At 35.2% G+C, this 16,227-nt stretch overlaps 1 protein-coding gene across 3 annotated transcripts in view; it reads right to left on the bottom strand.

Annotated features, from left to right (window-relative positions):
* Positions 1–16,227, bottom strand: part of Sgcg (sarcoglycan gamma) — a 151,124-nt gene that overhangs the window by 69,098 nt on the left and 65,799 nt on the right. For all 3 annotated transcript variants that reach the window (XM_087199417.1, XM_004854855.4, XM_087199418.1), the window contains exon 2: positions 15,903–16,097. In XM_087199417.1, the coding sequence (XP_087055543.1) occupies positions 15,903–16,097 (195 nt within the window). The remainder of the gene's footprint in view (positions 1–15,902; positions 16,098–16,227) is intronic.

Below are 16,227 nucleotides of genomic sequence, written 5' to 3'. Positions count from 1 at the left end.
TGTGTGTTTGTATGTGTTAGTAAAGAATCATGGATTGAATATAATCCTAATTAAAAGCAAGATTCCTATCCAGTCTGACTCCTAAGCTAGTGTTCTTTCCACTATTTTACAGCACTATAAAGTAGGTTTGTTTTGTTTTGTTTCTAGCAAACAGAACTAAAATCAGTGAAATTAGTTTGGCGCATAATTTCAAGATATTATCTTCATTATCACTTGTGGAAAAAACCCAATTATGTGAACAGAAGACATTAACAGCTTTATAATATTGGTAAGAAAGGGAAGACAGTGAGTAAATTTACATTTGAAACCATTAATTTCTTTATAATAGCACTCCATGTCACAGGAACGTGAATCGCAGTTCGAGTTCAAGGTGATGAATAGCACTCTTCACAGCTAGTCTATAGCTGATGAGACTGTGTGCTTTTGCCTTTGTTGTAACATAGTTAAATCACAGAAAAAATTACAATAAAAGGAAAAATTGAAGGCACAGCGCTAGGATTAAAATTAAAACTATAGCGGTATTTGTATCTTTAGACAGCAGTATTAATAGGATTTGTATCACTGATATAAGCGATAATGAAATTCCTCTGTATTTGGAATTTCCCTAGGTTTATCTTCCTCCTCCAAACTCAGTCCTAATACATCTTGTCTTCTTAGAAAGGAAATGCCATTAAGTTCCTACGCATTTCTATCGTCTGGTGACCTCTGCTTCAATCCAATTCTATTATAAATAACATATAAATCATAAATTTCAATTTGATTTTTAGACTGGAAAGCAGTGATAGAATATAATACCTTTTAGAAAGATATAAATAATTGGAAATAAATGCCAAAGTACTGGTAAAAATGTCGCAGGGTCATTTTTTAAAAATCATAGTTTTTATTACTTTGAAAAACAAATGGCAAGGAGAGACAGGGAGTTTAAGGTTCCTGTGCCAGAGCAATGGCCGTCTGAGGAGAGGTGGGCTGGGCTGGGGAGGTGGCAGTGAAGGAGAAGAGAAGGAGGCAGAGATGGAGCTGACCGAGCCTTGGAGGAGCTGTCAGAGTCCCTCCGGGCCACCCCTTCCTCTCTCCCGTTCTCAGCAAGGTAACAGGATGCCTGCACACACCACATGGCGTCTATCAGCATGAACCATTCGGAATGAGAAAATAGGGGGGAAAAGTGAAATCTGGTACTCTGGATGCAACACTGTAATTCTTTAATGTAACTGAAATTTTAGACGGCCTCAGGCAATACAGTGTGCCTGCTCTGCAACCAGACCCGGCTGGGACCAGAACAAGCAATCGCAGAGGCCGCACCCCAGGCAGCCAGAATTAAAAACACACACCATCAAACTAGGCTACAATATCATTAGCTTATGGCTCTTTCCTCTGCTATTTAAAATATATCAATATCTACCAATATAATGATTAAAATGTAAGTATTTATTAATAGGTGGTCATGAGTGTGGATCAGATAAGCTCACTTAGGTAATTTTAGTCTTCTCCTTATTTTCTTTTTTGTCAGCATCCATCAGAAGTGAAATCAAACATCTTTTCATACTGTAGTAACATACACTTTTTATTGTTATGCAACAAATTAGCAGCTTAAAACAATGTATATTTCTCATTTAGGTTTCCTTGGATCAGGCACAGCTAAATCCTCTACTCAGGGTCCCACCTGGCTGCAACTGGCTGCCATCCAGCTGTGCTAGGTTCAGCCAAGGAACCTAGGGCCGGGGCCTGAGGCTGTTCCCCATGGGCTGCTGTGGTTGTTGGCAGACTTCAGCTCCTCTGCAGCACGACCTAGGTCTCTGTTCTTTACTGGCTGTCAGTGGGGCCACTCTCAGCTCCTAAAGGTCAGCTCGGCACATGAGCCACCCCTCTCACAAGGAAGCCAGTTCTTCAAGGCAAGTAGGAGAAGCATTTTTAAAGGTTGAGGAGTCAAGCCCAGCCAGAACAATCTCCCTTCTGATGAACTCAGCATCAACTGATTCAGAACCTTAATTACTCGTGCAACATTCCTTCACCATGTAATTATTACCTCAACTTCACTACCTTCTATTGGCAGGAAATCAAAACCAGTTTCTCCCTCCACTCCAGGGGTGGAGCTACAAAGAACCAGCCCCAGGGGATAGAGGCCATAGGCCAAGAATTCTGTCTACTGCACACATAAGCCAGGTAGAGTTCTTAAAATAAAATGAAAATATATAAAAATATTTAACAATATAAAGGCATTTTATGTTAGTATGATTATCATCAAATTGTTATTATAGTACAACCCAGATGAGAATGAAGGTAGTATGCAGGACTACTTCTGTACTTAACTAATGCAATAAATGTTTTCTAAGATTATGAATCTTGGTCCAGAAAAGCAAGGTGGTAATACTTGCCTAAAACTCATGACTAAAGCTTACTTATGTCAAGAAGGTCATGGGAATCATTTGTTATAAGTTAAGTATTTTAGAAAAATAAATATTATATTCAGAATTTTGTATGAAGTTCATTTTTTTCAGATTTTGAGTTTATAAGATGTAAATGAAGATTTTAGAAAACGTCACTACATAGGTTCTATTTTAATGACCTGCCACGAACCCTGAGTGCACAGAAAGTCTGTAGCCATTTTTGCACCTGCAAATTCTTTTGAGTTTTAAAAGTCCTCTCCAAATGATTATATAATCACAATGCTGAAGTGAAAGTCATTAATACGCCATCCAGTACCATTTTCCTCAGCCTCCTGTGAGTGAGCACCGGTACTTAATGGCAAAACATTTGTCTCAAGAAATATCTGCAGAGCTGTCTAGCTCGCTTTCCTTCTTGCCAAGGGACAAGTTCTTAATGGGACAGTCCTTGATGGAAGATTTCCAACTGCTGGTTTCCAACATAAATTAATTCTTAGTCCTTGTTAAGGGTACATCCACTTGGGGTTTCCATGTTCCTAAAAGGTGCCATGTTACATATCACCATAGTAAATGGGGACAGAATTTTCCAGCAAAGTTTTTATAGAACTACTGACTTAATTATAATATTTAGTAATAGTACAATTCTGCTTTATTTATATCTTTTTCTCAAAAAAACTGCCCCCAAAATTTAATTTTCAAGATTAAGATAGCACAAAATCATCACTTTGCTAATGTTACATTTATCAAAGGCACTAAAATATTTTATGTGTAGGCAAATACTGGTAACTATAAAATTTTTGAAAAGAATATTCTTGTCATTAACAATGAAAAAATACCTTATTTTAACATACTTGTGGATGTTATCCTATGCCCACAAACACTGTAACTAAACTAAGATGCACGATAACTTTATGGAAAGAAAATGTAATACAGAAAAAGTACGTTATTGCCCTTTTCTTCGGTGGTACTGCAGGGATTGAAGTCAGGGTCTGAGCTCTGAGCTACATCCCCAGCCCATAATTTTTTTAAAATTTTGAGTTGAGGCCTCACCAAATTATGAAGTTGCCCAGGTTGGGCTTGAACATGTGCTCCCCCTGCCTCAGCCTCCCAGAGTGCTGAGATCATTGGTGTGCACCTCCATGCTTTGCTTGCACTAATATTTTTAGTGTCCTTTCCAACTAATGTAAATTTTATAATGACTAACTTGGAATATTTTGCTCAGCATCAATTCTTATAATTTCCTAAATATTACTTTATATTCAACAGTTTTTTATAGAAATATGTAAATTCCTCTTATGTGAAATTTTAATAGAACTGGATTTGTTAGATATCTGTGATTTGGATGCTTTAGCTCAGTCTTAGTTGAGTTCAGATTAGTTTCTTGCCAACATTGTACTTATTTTTCGTATTTTTTCTTGTTGTGCTCTGTTTTCATTGTTGTTTTTCTTGATTTCTCACTGATTTTTGTCACAACACTTTTGAATATCTTATTAGTAGTTAGCTTTGTTTTCCACAGTAAAATATTATAGCATAATGAGGTGAAAAAAATGGATTGAACAATGAACATATCATTCATGTACAGTTGGAGAGCAAAGCAGAGAAAGCCACACTAACCTTGCTAATTTGGAAAATTATGGTTTTCTGTATATCCTGACTAGGTGAGTGATAGGCTATTACACTAAATTTGAGTGGAGGTATGTATGCTAGCTGGTACATGTTTTGTACAGCTCTCTGTGAACACTCAATGCCCTATTTAACTTTACCACTTTATAGCTAACATGCTCAAAAAATTCCTTATAGTCATAATACTTCTTTGGCATGTATGTATTTGAGAAGGGATATTGGTTTATGTGTAAAAAAACATAAGAAAATGATTTTCATTCTTTTAGATATAATCCAAGAAATGAGGTTGCTGAATCATATAGTGATTCAATTTTTAAGGTTTGAAGGAAATTCCATATTGTACTGATTTTCTGAAGTAGCTTCACAGTTTGCATTGCAATTGTGTTCCAGAGTTCAAATTTCTCCAATTTCTTGCTAACACCTGTTACTTTCTTTTCCTTTCTTCTTTAAAATAATAGTTTTCAAGCAGGATATGGTGACACATCCCTTTATCCCAGCACTCAGGAGGCTGAGGCAGGAGGACTGGTGTGAGTTCAAGGCTAGTCTGAGCTACATAAGAAGACCTTATCTCAAAAAAAAGTTTTCTGACAGGTGTAAGGTGATGTCTTATTGTGGTTTTGATTTGAATTTTTTCTGATGATTAAGGATGTTTCATGCACACACTGGACATTTGTATGTCTCTTGGAGAACTGTCTATAGATGTCTTTTGCTAATTTTAAAAAATATTAATCTTTTTGCTTTGAGTTATAGGAATTCCACATATATTTTGGAAATTAATCCCTTATCAGATAAATTGTTTGCAAATATTTTCTCCCATTCTGTATGATCTTTTCATGTTGTGATTCTTTTCTTTGCTGTATAGAAGCTTTATGTGGTTTTTTTGGGTTTTTTTTTTTGGTACCTGGGATCGAACTCAGGTCCTTGAACTTGCGAGACAGGCAGAGGAACCACTGAGCTAAATCCCTGGCCCAGAAGCTTTACGTTTGATGTAGCACCATTTGTCTATTTTTGCTTTTGTTTCCTGTGTTTGATGGATTATACATAAGAAATCATCATCAAGACCCATATTAAGCTTCTCCTGAGGTGTTTCCTTTTTTCTAGCAGATTGACAGTTTAAAGCTTTCAGTTTAAGTCTTTAATGTGTTTTACATTAATTTTGGTATGTGATATAAGGGTCCAATTTAGTAATTTCCTGTTTATTCTTATATACTTGGTACCTTTGTTAAAGATAAGTTGACCACATAGCCATGGATCGGTCACTAGAGTCTATACTTCTGCATGCCAGGACTAGACTTCCTTAACTACTCTAGCTTTGTAAACTTTTTTGAAATCAGAAACAATAATGCCACCAACTTTGTTCTTTTTCAAGACCCACTTGGATGTTAGGGATTTTTTTTGTGGTTCCACATGAATTTGTGGATTACGTTTTCTATTCCTGCAAAAAATGCCATTGGAATTTTATCGAAATGCATTGAATTTGTAGATATCTTTGGGAAGTATGGAAGTTTTAAGAAGAGTTAAGTCTTCCAATTCATGAATGTGAGATGCGTCCCATTTTTTGAGTATTTTAAAATTTCTTTAATCAATGTTTTGTAATTTTCAGTGTGCAAGTCTTTCACTTCCTTATTTAATTTATCTCAATATTTTATTCCTTTTGTGCTACTAAAAATGTGAGTTGGGCATGGTGGTATATGCCTTAATCTCAGCTACTTGAGAGGTTAAGGCAAAAGGATCAAAAGTTCAAGGCCAGCCTGGGCAACTCATTGAGACCTTGACTCAAAATAAAATTTAAAAAGAGCCAAGAGTATAGACCAGGGCTACAGGACTTGGATAGCATGCATAAGGCCCAGTTCAATCTCTAGTTCCCACACCCCCCCAAAAGAGGAAAGTGAAATAAAATGGGGATTTTTTTTCTACTTGTTTTCAGGTAGTTTGTTTTTTATTTAAAATAATAGAAATCAGGATTTGGAAAGAAGATATCTATATTCTTGTGTTCATTACAACACAACTCAGCAGTAAAGATTTTGAAACAGGCAAAATGTCCATGAGGGATGAATAGTTAAGAAAATATGACATATACACACAATGGAATATTATTCAACCTTAAAAAATAAAGAAGTTCTGCAATATGATACAACATGGATGAAACTTGAGTGTATTTTGCTAAATGAAATAAACCAAATACAGAAGGGAAAATATTGCATAATTACACTTATAAGAAGTCTCTAAAATAGTCAAATTCATAGCTTCAAAGAGAAGAGTGATGATTACCAGGGGCTAGGGAAAGGAGAAGTGGGGCATTATTAATAAATGAGCATAAATTTCAGTCAAGCAAGATGAATAAATTCTAGAAATCTGCTCTACAAAATTGTACCTATGGTTAATGATATGTATTCTACAATAATTTGATGAGGGTACATTTCCTATTGTTTTCTTACCACAATGAAATAAATTTTAAGACAAGTAAATAAAAAATAAAATTGTATATATTAAGATTTTTAAATCAGTAAAAATATTAAAGCATAAAGAATGCACAATTTGAAATCTCATAGGCATATGATATTTACAAAAGCAAGAGATTAGGCTCACACACAAGAATTACATCATTTGTATTATTTCCCTTTGGGAATAATGATCCACAGTCTCAAAATTTTTAGATCGAGGCCTGGCTCCTTCTGTGGATTAGTGCCTTTGGATATCTTGCCTTTGATCCCTGAAATGTAAGTGGTAGTTTTTCTTATTTTGTTAAAAGGCAGCATTGGGGAACCCTGAATACACATTACCAATTAGCAACACGTTCCTAAGGTTGAAGAAAATACTATGGCTCAGCAACTATATCTCACTAGAAAATGCAGCTATGAAGAACATCAGCAATGGCACCTGAACTCTCCGGTAAGCTCTTCTGCGTTGGTGAAGTGGACTTTGCTGCTGCACACTTCAATTTAATCTAAATTTATAATACCTAAACTATTACTATATATGACAAGAATATAAACCAGGCATACACTCACTTTACATTCATGCAGTTTACAAAATTAATTCACACGTTTTTCCAAAATAATGTACATTTTCATTCATTCAAGATAAAGCCTGGCCTCTCTTAGACTTTGTTGGGCCGTGAGGTGGCTTCTTCTTCCAGATCCTTCTAGAATCTTCTTTCTAATAAATTTTCTTTCTTAACTTCTGCATAACAAAGGCGTTTATGGCAAATTTCAGTGTTTATAATTTGTGGACTTCAACCTTAATTTAGTCCCCAAAACATTCTTAAATATTAATGTTTAAATCGTTTACATTGTGCAAAAATATGCTTCCTGTATGTTGTGTAACATTCATGAAATAAGGCTATCCAATGGAACTAAATACTATTATGATGTGGTAGAAATATTTTTTCTCTAAATATTAACCAAGAAATCACAACCTAAATTTAGTAATTTAAATATATAAATATATTTAATATATATTTAAATTTACAAATATTTTGAGCCCCCCACCTGAGCAAGCAGTTCCATGTGGGATGCCCACCCACCTCTCCCAAGCAAACAAGCAATGCTGCCACCCCTCCAGTGACACAAGGGTGAGACCATTCACCAACTCCAAGCCAGTTCTACATTTTGCTTCCCCTTGGCATATGGTACAGAGGTGAGAACTAACTAACCACCCTCATCCTGAACAAGGACAACACCTAGAGAGAGCAGGTGGCAACCAGTGACTATTGACATTAAGTCCACTTGAATCTCTGCCCCACAGCCTACACTCAGCAGATGAGAGGGCTGATCACATTCCCATCTACCAACAGGAGCAAGGTCATGCCTTGGCTTGGACAGTAACCACAATATAGGGTGAATGGACAAAGGGGCACCAGGTGCAGGGAGGTACCTCAAAAACCTAAAGCCCTAAAACTAGGCAGAGGAAATTGTGACTGGCTGGATCCCAAGGCTGTAGACCTTGGAAAGAAATCACTCATTTAAAAACACAGGAATTTTTTTCTTTGAATCAATCTTTTTCTGATTTTTCTATGTTTTACTATTTTTTATCTTTCCTTCATTGGGTGTTTGGGGGTTGAGGTTTTTTCTTCCTTTATCTCCCTCTTTTAGTTTCTTTTCTCTCCTTTTCCCTTTTCCTCTTTCAACTTTTTTCTCTTCCTTCTTATATTTCCTTTATTTCCTATACTTTGTCCTCTGTTTATTTTTTTCTTTCTTTTTCTTATTTGCTTTCTCCTGTGACTATTCTCTAATACTGTTAATTTCTTTTTTCTTTAATAGGACCCTCTATTTCACTTTTCTTTCTTTCTTCTCATATCCCATTGATTAATTTCTCAAAGTTTGCTGTTTTCAATTCAGCAGTTCCTCACCCCTCCACCTTTAGTAGTATAACTACTAAGCTTTAAGAATCTTTAGATAGCTAGTTAACTTTATGCTATTGATGTTGACTACTGTGTTTCTACTAGAGGTAAAGTTGTTCCACTTAGCAAATATTTACTGTAGGTCAATATTTGGTTTGTATTAGTGTTCACACTGTAAGTATAGATCTCTTTTCTGTGGTTAAGGGTGGTACATTATTTTCATCATTGTTTCTTAAGACTGGTCAATAGTTTGTATTTGACACCATAATTGATGCTAATTTTATTACTGTAGCCAGGGTGTCAAAGCTGTTACTATTAATTGGTTTTCTTGGGATCCAATATCTGAATTGTCCTTGGGTTATTAACAGTACTGTGCCACATTCCTGGAGAACTGTGTACCGGGTCAAATATGTTACAACCTCCCATCCCAAGTAAATGGACATGTTTGGATCCCGGGACAGAGGCAAAGGGCAGTAGCTATCCATCCCCAGAGAACACCACTGAAAAGTAGACATCAACTAAAGAGATCTCCATATTAGAAAGAAGAATTTCCTCTATAATAAACCCACAATCCTCAGCAGAGAACAAACCTACCAACAAATAAAAATAGACATGAGAAGACAAGCTAACAAAATGCTTCCCAAACTCCCAACTCCCCCAAAACTGATCCATAGGGTATCAAACTGGAGGAATCCAAAAGCCACACACCTAAATTATTTGAAATGATATCAAAGGAGATAATAAAACAGATGAATAATGCATTTGGAAAGCTCCAGAAGATAGAAGTAAACAGATATTTGGCCAAATAAACAAAATGATCAGTGAGTCTGCAGAAGAGACCAAGAAAAAGCTAGCAGAGCGAAATAAAATGAGCCAAAAAATGAATGACAAGCATAGAAAAGAATTAGTCTATAAAAGACTTGAAATAGAAGTTTAGGAACATAAAGTTCTACTAAAAGCATGGGCAGCAGAAGTAAGCAACGTGAACACAGAGTGTCAGAACTAGAGCAAAGTGTTGTTGTTAGTGTCCAATTAATGATAGATATCTTAAAAACAATAGATCGTAAAAAATGGCTCCAACAGTTCCTAGATAACAAAAAGAAGACTAATCTAAGATTAACTGCAACTCAGGAGACAGCATAAATGACATAAAAAAAGACCTTCTTACTAAAATAATAGCAGAAAACTTTCCAAATGAGAGTAAAGATTTTAACATGCAGATGAATGAGATATACAGAACCCCAAAATGGCCATGATCAGGAAAGAATCTCCCCATAATACACAAAAGTCAAAATCCTAGAAGTTCAACACAAGGAGAGAATCCTAAAAGCTGTTAGAGAAAAACAACAAATGAATCACTTATAAAGATAAACTCATTAGAATTACAGCAGACTTCTCCACACAAACCTTAAAGCCTAGGACAGCTTGGAGTGAAGTATTTCAAGCCTTAAAAGAATACAATTTCTAACCCCAGCTGATACATCCTGCAAAACCATCATTCAAAATTGATTCATCATTCGTCATTCAAAACAGCACCTAAAGAAATTTATAACCACATAATCACCACTCCAAAAAATTCTCAATGATAACCCAGAAAGAGACAATGAAAATCTACAGTGACAAAAGGTCTAATATAATACATATATCAGGTAGGGTGAACAGTTAAGTAGAAGCAAAAAATAGGGAATCAACAACAGGAAAATAAAGCAATGACAAGAATAAGTCAACACCTATCAATAATAACTCTCAATGTGAATGGTCTCATTTCTCCAATCAAAAGACACAAACTGAGAGAATGAACAAGAAATAAAACCTAGCCAAGTGTGGTGGTGCAGACCCATAATCCCAGCACTTGGGAAGTCGAGGCAGGTGGATCGCTGTGAGTGTGAGGCTAGCCTGGGCTGCATAGTGAGTTCAAGGTCAGACTTAACTATGCAGCAAGATCCTATCTCAAAACAAACAAACAAACAAACAAACAAATCCAACAGTGTGACACATACAAGAAACACATTTAACCCTAAAAGAAACTCAGATTAAAAATCAAACAATGGAAAATAATATTCCATGCAACAGGAACCCAATAAAAAGCAGCTGTAGCTATCTTATATTCAGACAAAGTGAATTTCAAGCCAAAACTGATTGAAAGAGGCAAAGAAGGTTACTACACATTGGTTAAGGGAACAATCCAACAGGAAGAGATAACATCACGTTTCCCAGCAAATAAGACCTAACTGGAAAATAATCAGTCTTAAAAACTAGAGATAAAAATGTCAGTTCCAATCACCTTGCCTTACCTGCTATTACAGAGTAGCTACTGAGCAAGAGAATAATGAGGTGTAATCTTCTACATGTCACTGGCCATCACTATGGTAATAACCAGTTCTTATTTTCCAGTTAGGTCTTATTTTCAGGGAAACATGGTAATTATTAACATACATGCAGAGATCAATGATTAACCAACTTTATAAAATGAGTACTACTGGATATAAATGACCAGATAAGCATAAACACAATTATAGTGGTGGACCTCAGTACCCCATTATCATATAGACAGATAAACTAGAAAAAAACCCCAAAGAAATATCAGAGTTGAATAAAACTCTCAAACAAATGGGCTTCATAGATATCTACAGAGTGTCTCACCACAAAAGAGCAAAATATTCTTCTGAGCAGCACATGGACCTTTCTCTAAAAGTGATCATATACTAGCCAATAAAGCAAGGTTAAGTAAATGTAAGAGAACTGAAATTATACTATACATATTATTAGACCACAGAGCAATGAAACTAGAAATGGCAAAAGAAAATACAGAAATTATGCAAATGCATGGAACTAAACAATATGTGCTTAAATAAATAGTTACAGAAAAAAGGAATAAATAAGACAGTTTTTAGAACTATATAATAATGGCAGCACAACATACCAGAACTTATGGGACATAATGAAAACAGTCCTAAGAGGGAAGTTTATAGCTGTAAATGTCCATATTACAAAGACAGAGCAAGCCCAAATAAATAACTTAATGATATACCTCAAGATCTTAGAAAACAAGAACAATCTAAATCCAAAGCAAGTACAAGGACAGAAATTATAAAGATCAGAGTAGGAAAAAAAACCACTGTAAAGAATCAATGAATCAGAGAGTTGATTCTTTGAAAGGATAAGCAAAATAGGCAAATCCTTAGCCAACCTAACCAAAAAAGAAGAGAAAATAACCAAGTCAGTGCAATTAGGAATGAAAAAGATGAAATCACAATGAACACTGCTGAAATCAAAGAGAGAATTAATGCCTACCTTGCAAACGTATATGCCCATATACTGGAGAATTCAGAAGAAATGGATAGATTCCTAGCTATATATGAGTCACTAAAACTGAGCCAAGAAGATTTAAAATCGCTGAATAATCTAATAAGAAATAATGAAATTGAAACAGTAAAAATCCCCCTACCAACTTAGAAAAGCCCAGGTTTCGATTGATTCAGTGCTGAATTCTGCAAAAACTTCAGGGAAGACCTAACACCAATACTCCTCAAGCTCTGTAATGAAATTGAAAGGAAATGAGTATTCCCAAAGTCATTCCTGGGAATTAGCATTACCTTGTTTCCAAAACTATAGATAATGATCCAACCGAAAAAGAGAAATATAGATGAATATAGATGCAAAAATGCTCAGCACGATACTGGCAGACAGAATGCAATGAATAATCAAAAAGATCATATACCACGACCAAGCAGGCTTTATCCCAGGGATGCAAGAATGGTTCAACTCATGAAAAATCAATAAATGTAATAATCACATAAACAAAGAAGGAAAAAAATTCCTAGGATCGCTTTAATATAAGCAGAAAAAGCCTTTGGCAAAATCCAACATCCATTCAAGATAAAAACCCTGAAGAAAATAGGTATAGAAAGACTTCATCTCAATTTGATAAAAGCCATTTATGACAAACCTATTGACAATGTTAAATAAAGAAAAACTGAAAGCTTTCCCTCTAATTTCAGGAACAAGATAAGAAGGTCCACTATTACCATTTCTGTTCAACATAGTATTTAAAACATTAGCAAGAGGAATTAGGCAAGAAAAAGAAACAGAAATATATATATATATTATATATATATTATATATATATAATATATATATATATATGAAAGGAAGAAGTCAAACTATCATTATTGGTAGAGGACATGATACTTTACATAGAAGACCTTCAAAAATCCACCAAAACACTTATAATTAATAACAAAATTCAATAATGTATCAGGATACAAAATCAACATACAAAAATTAATAGTGTTCCTATACACTAATAAAGAAACCACTGAGAAAGAAATTAGGAAAAAATATCATTCATAATAGTACCAAGAAAAATTAAATACTTCAGAATTAACCTAACTAAAGAAGTGGAAGATCACTACAATGAAAGCCACAGTACTCTGAAAAAGAAAATCAAAGTGGACATCAGAAAATGGAAAGATATCTCCTGTTCCTAGGTAGTCAGAACTAATATAGTCAAATGGCCAAACTTTCAAAATTTATAAACATATGTAACACTATCCCAATCAAAATGCCAAAGGTATTCTTCACAGAACTGCAGAAAACAATCCGAAAATTCATATAGAACCAGAAGAGACCTAAAATAGCAAAAGGAAATCTGGGTAATAAGAGCAAAATAGAAGTATCACAATTCCAGACTTGAAGTTATATTACAAAGCTACAGCAATAAGAACACCACAATACTGGCACAAAAACAGATACGAGGATCAATGGAACAGAATAGAGGATGTAGAAACAACCCCAAGAACATTCAACTACTGTATTTTGTCTTTGACAAGGGGGCCAAAAACGCACTGGAGGAAAGATAGCCTCTTTAATAAACTGTGTTGGGAAACTGGTTATCCACATGCAGAAGATTGAATCTAGATCTATATCTCTTAACCATGTACTAAACTAAAATCAAAATCAATAAAAGATCTAACCATTAAAGCAAAAGTACCTCACTTGCTGGAAGATAAAAGAGGTTAACCTTGAAGTTATAGGTATAAGCAAGGACTTTTTGAACAGAACCCCAGAAAATAGCACTAAGAATCAACAAATAAGACCATGTCAAATTAAAAAAACTTCTGCACAGTAAAACTAACTGAGTGAAAAGAAAACCTACAGAATGGGAAAATATTTTGCCAGCTATCCCTTGGGCAGAGGACTAATATCTAGAATATATAAAGAACTAAAAGACATTAGACTTTCCAAAATAAACGACCCAATCAAAAAATAGGGAAGTGAATGAATAAATACTTTAGAGAAGTACAAATGGCCAATAAGTATATGAAGAAATGCTCATGATCACTGTCCATTAGAAAAATGCAAGCTAAAACCACACAGAGATTCCATCTTACCCCAGAAAAAATGGACATTCTCAAGAAATCAAATAATAACAAATGTTGGTCAGGCTGTAGGGAAAAAAGAAACCCTATAACTACTGCAGAAATCAGTATGGAGATTCCTCAAAAAACTAAAACTAGAAATTCCATTGACCCAGCTATTTCTCTTCCAAGTATTTTCCTGAAAGAGTTGAAGACATCCTATTATAGTGATACATGCATACCTATGTTTCTAGCAGCTTAAATTATAACAGCTAAATCTTGGAAGCAGCCTATATGTCCACTGACAGACAAATGGATAAAAATGATGTGGTATTTACTCTGGTACTACTCTGCCATAAAGATAAACAAGTCATTTGTAGGAAACTGGATGCACCTTGAGACCATAATCTTAAGTGAAATAAGTCAGATACACAAGTTTCAATATTGCATTTCTCTTGTATAAGAACCCCAAATTATAAATAAAGAGCAAAATAAAAGGTAACAGGAAGTAGGGAGGTTTTTCTCAAATGGAAAGGGGATCAAGAGTTGGAGGGAGAGGGGCAAAAAGGAGGGAAAGGGATGAAAAAAGGGATTCAGATGTGTTATGCACATGGATCAGCTCCACACAAGGAATGTAAACATTACAGGCTGCAAACATGCACTAATAAAAAAGGAAAAATATTGCTATGTTTCTATATATTTGTTTATATAAAATTAATAATTATAAATATGTTTATATTAATAAATTTATATTAATATATACTAAATATATCAAATAACACATTTCAAACTATATTTTAATTCTGTTGATATCTTAACTCTTTGCATATATGAGAAGAGAAATATTTATTTTTCTCGACAAAAGAAATGTGTCCACTGCCTGAAGGGATGAAAATAATTACATAGAAAGTGAAGGATCCTAATTAATGGAAGGCATTTTAGGCCACATGCTGTAACTATTGCTCAGAAAAAGCTCATGTAAAATTGCACCTTCATGTCCTTTCTGAGATCACAGTGACTTAACCGGTGCTGTTCTCAGCAGCAAGATTTTCTCATTGTGTCTTGAAAAATTAATGTATTCTGCATTAAATCGGCATTTTTTTTTCAAAAAATACACAAAATAGGGATTGGGGATGTAGTTCAGTGGTAGAATGCTTGTCTGGCATCTGCAAGGCCGTGAATTTAATGCTCAGCATCACACGGCAAACAAAAAGGAGAAAACATATTGTCAGGGCATATAAAATTATGCAGTTATCTTTAAACACGAAGGTATTTACAATGAAATATGAATATCTTAGGAGTGCTGGCATTTTATTTACTAAATCTGATGTTGAATGTTGAAGTGTGCACATGAATTTATTGTGTATTAAAATGGATTCTGTAAAGATTGAGTTTTGGCAGTACTGTGGCTGGCTTCGGTTGAAGAGTGTCCCTCCAAAGGTTAAAGTGTTTGGGGTTTGGTCCTCAAGGTGGAAGTGTGAGGGGATGGTGTGAACTTTTACCAGGTGGGCTCAGCGGGAGATCCGTGGGCTGGGGTAATATACCCTTGGAAGAGACTGAGTTATTTCTCCCGGGATCCTGGTTGGTTATAAAAGCTTGAGCCAGGCTCTGCCCAGGCACTTTGACTTTTTGTTTGGCGTTGTGACTTCTTCTTGCATGCATTTCCACCACCCACTAGAAGGTCCTCACCAGAGCTGAGCCAATGTACGTGCCATGCTCCCAAACCTCCAAAACCATGAGCTGAATAAACCTCTTTTCTTCATAGAGTTAGTCTGCCTCAGGTATTTATTTCATTTTAGTAACACAAAACAGACAAATACAGGCATCTAAATGGTATATATCTATGTTAGTGAGATTAGGAAAATAGATGATTTATACAATTTTACAGATTGATGAGTTTCAAATAACTATTAAGCCATCTGGACTCAACCACAAATTCAAGATTATAAATTTTCCCACCATATAGAGATAATGACTAATGAAAAAAATTACAGTGCAAACAAAACACACTATATTTCACAATGAGATAAAAAGGAAAAAGTAATTGTTACATACACATTTTGCTACTGAATGTTCTGATGCAGATAGAATAGAAACAAATCCTTAGTACATTAAGAAACTTCAACTGATACAACAAGGACTCAGTGATACAGTGAACACAAGGCAAGCTTACCACAGGGAAGAAATAATACTTACTGGAGAAAACCACATCACTTTAAGAATCCAAATTGTAAGAGCAAAATTCACAACAAGGATGATGAGCAAGAGAAGAACAAACAAGTAGAGGCAACGCTTCCTCCAGCCGTAAATGCCGATTTTGTAGACATACTGGTTCTCTGGCCTCTCTATGTGGGTGCCTTCTGTACTGGCTGTGTACTGCTCCCGGACCATCTTCATGGGGAGGGAAGAGATGAAGAGGGAGAGGGAGAGCGGGGAGACAGAGGGAGAAAACTTATTTGTCAATGCTGATTTACTGTGAGCCTAGAAAAAACGTTTTTTGCCCCAGTAGTAAATTTCCAAA

The sequence above is a fragment of the Heterocephalus glaber genome, unplaced genomic scaffold (assembly GCF_053883595.1).
Source record: "Heterocephalus glaber isolate CG9 unplaced genomic scaffold, H.glaber_assembly_v1.0 deba00001719, whole genome shotgun sequence".
Lineage (NCBI taxonomy): Eukaryota > Metazoa > Chordata > Mammalia > Rodentia > Bathyergidae > Heterocephalus > Heterocephalus glaber.
This window is presented reverse-complemented; position numbering and strand designations above follow the sequence as displayed.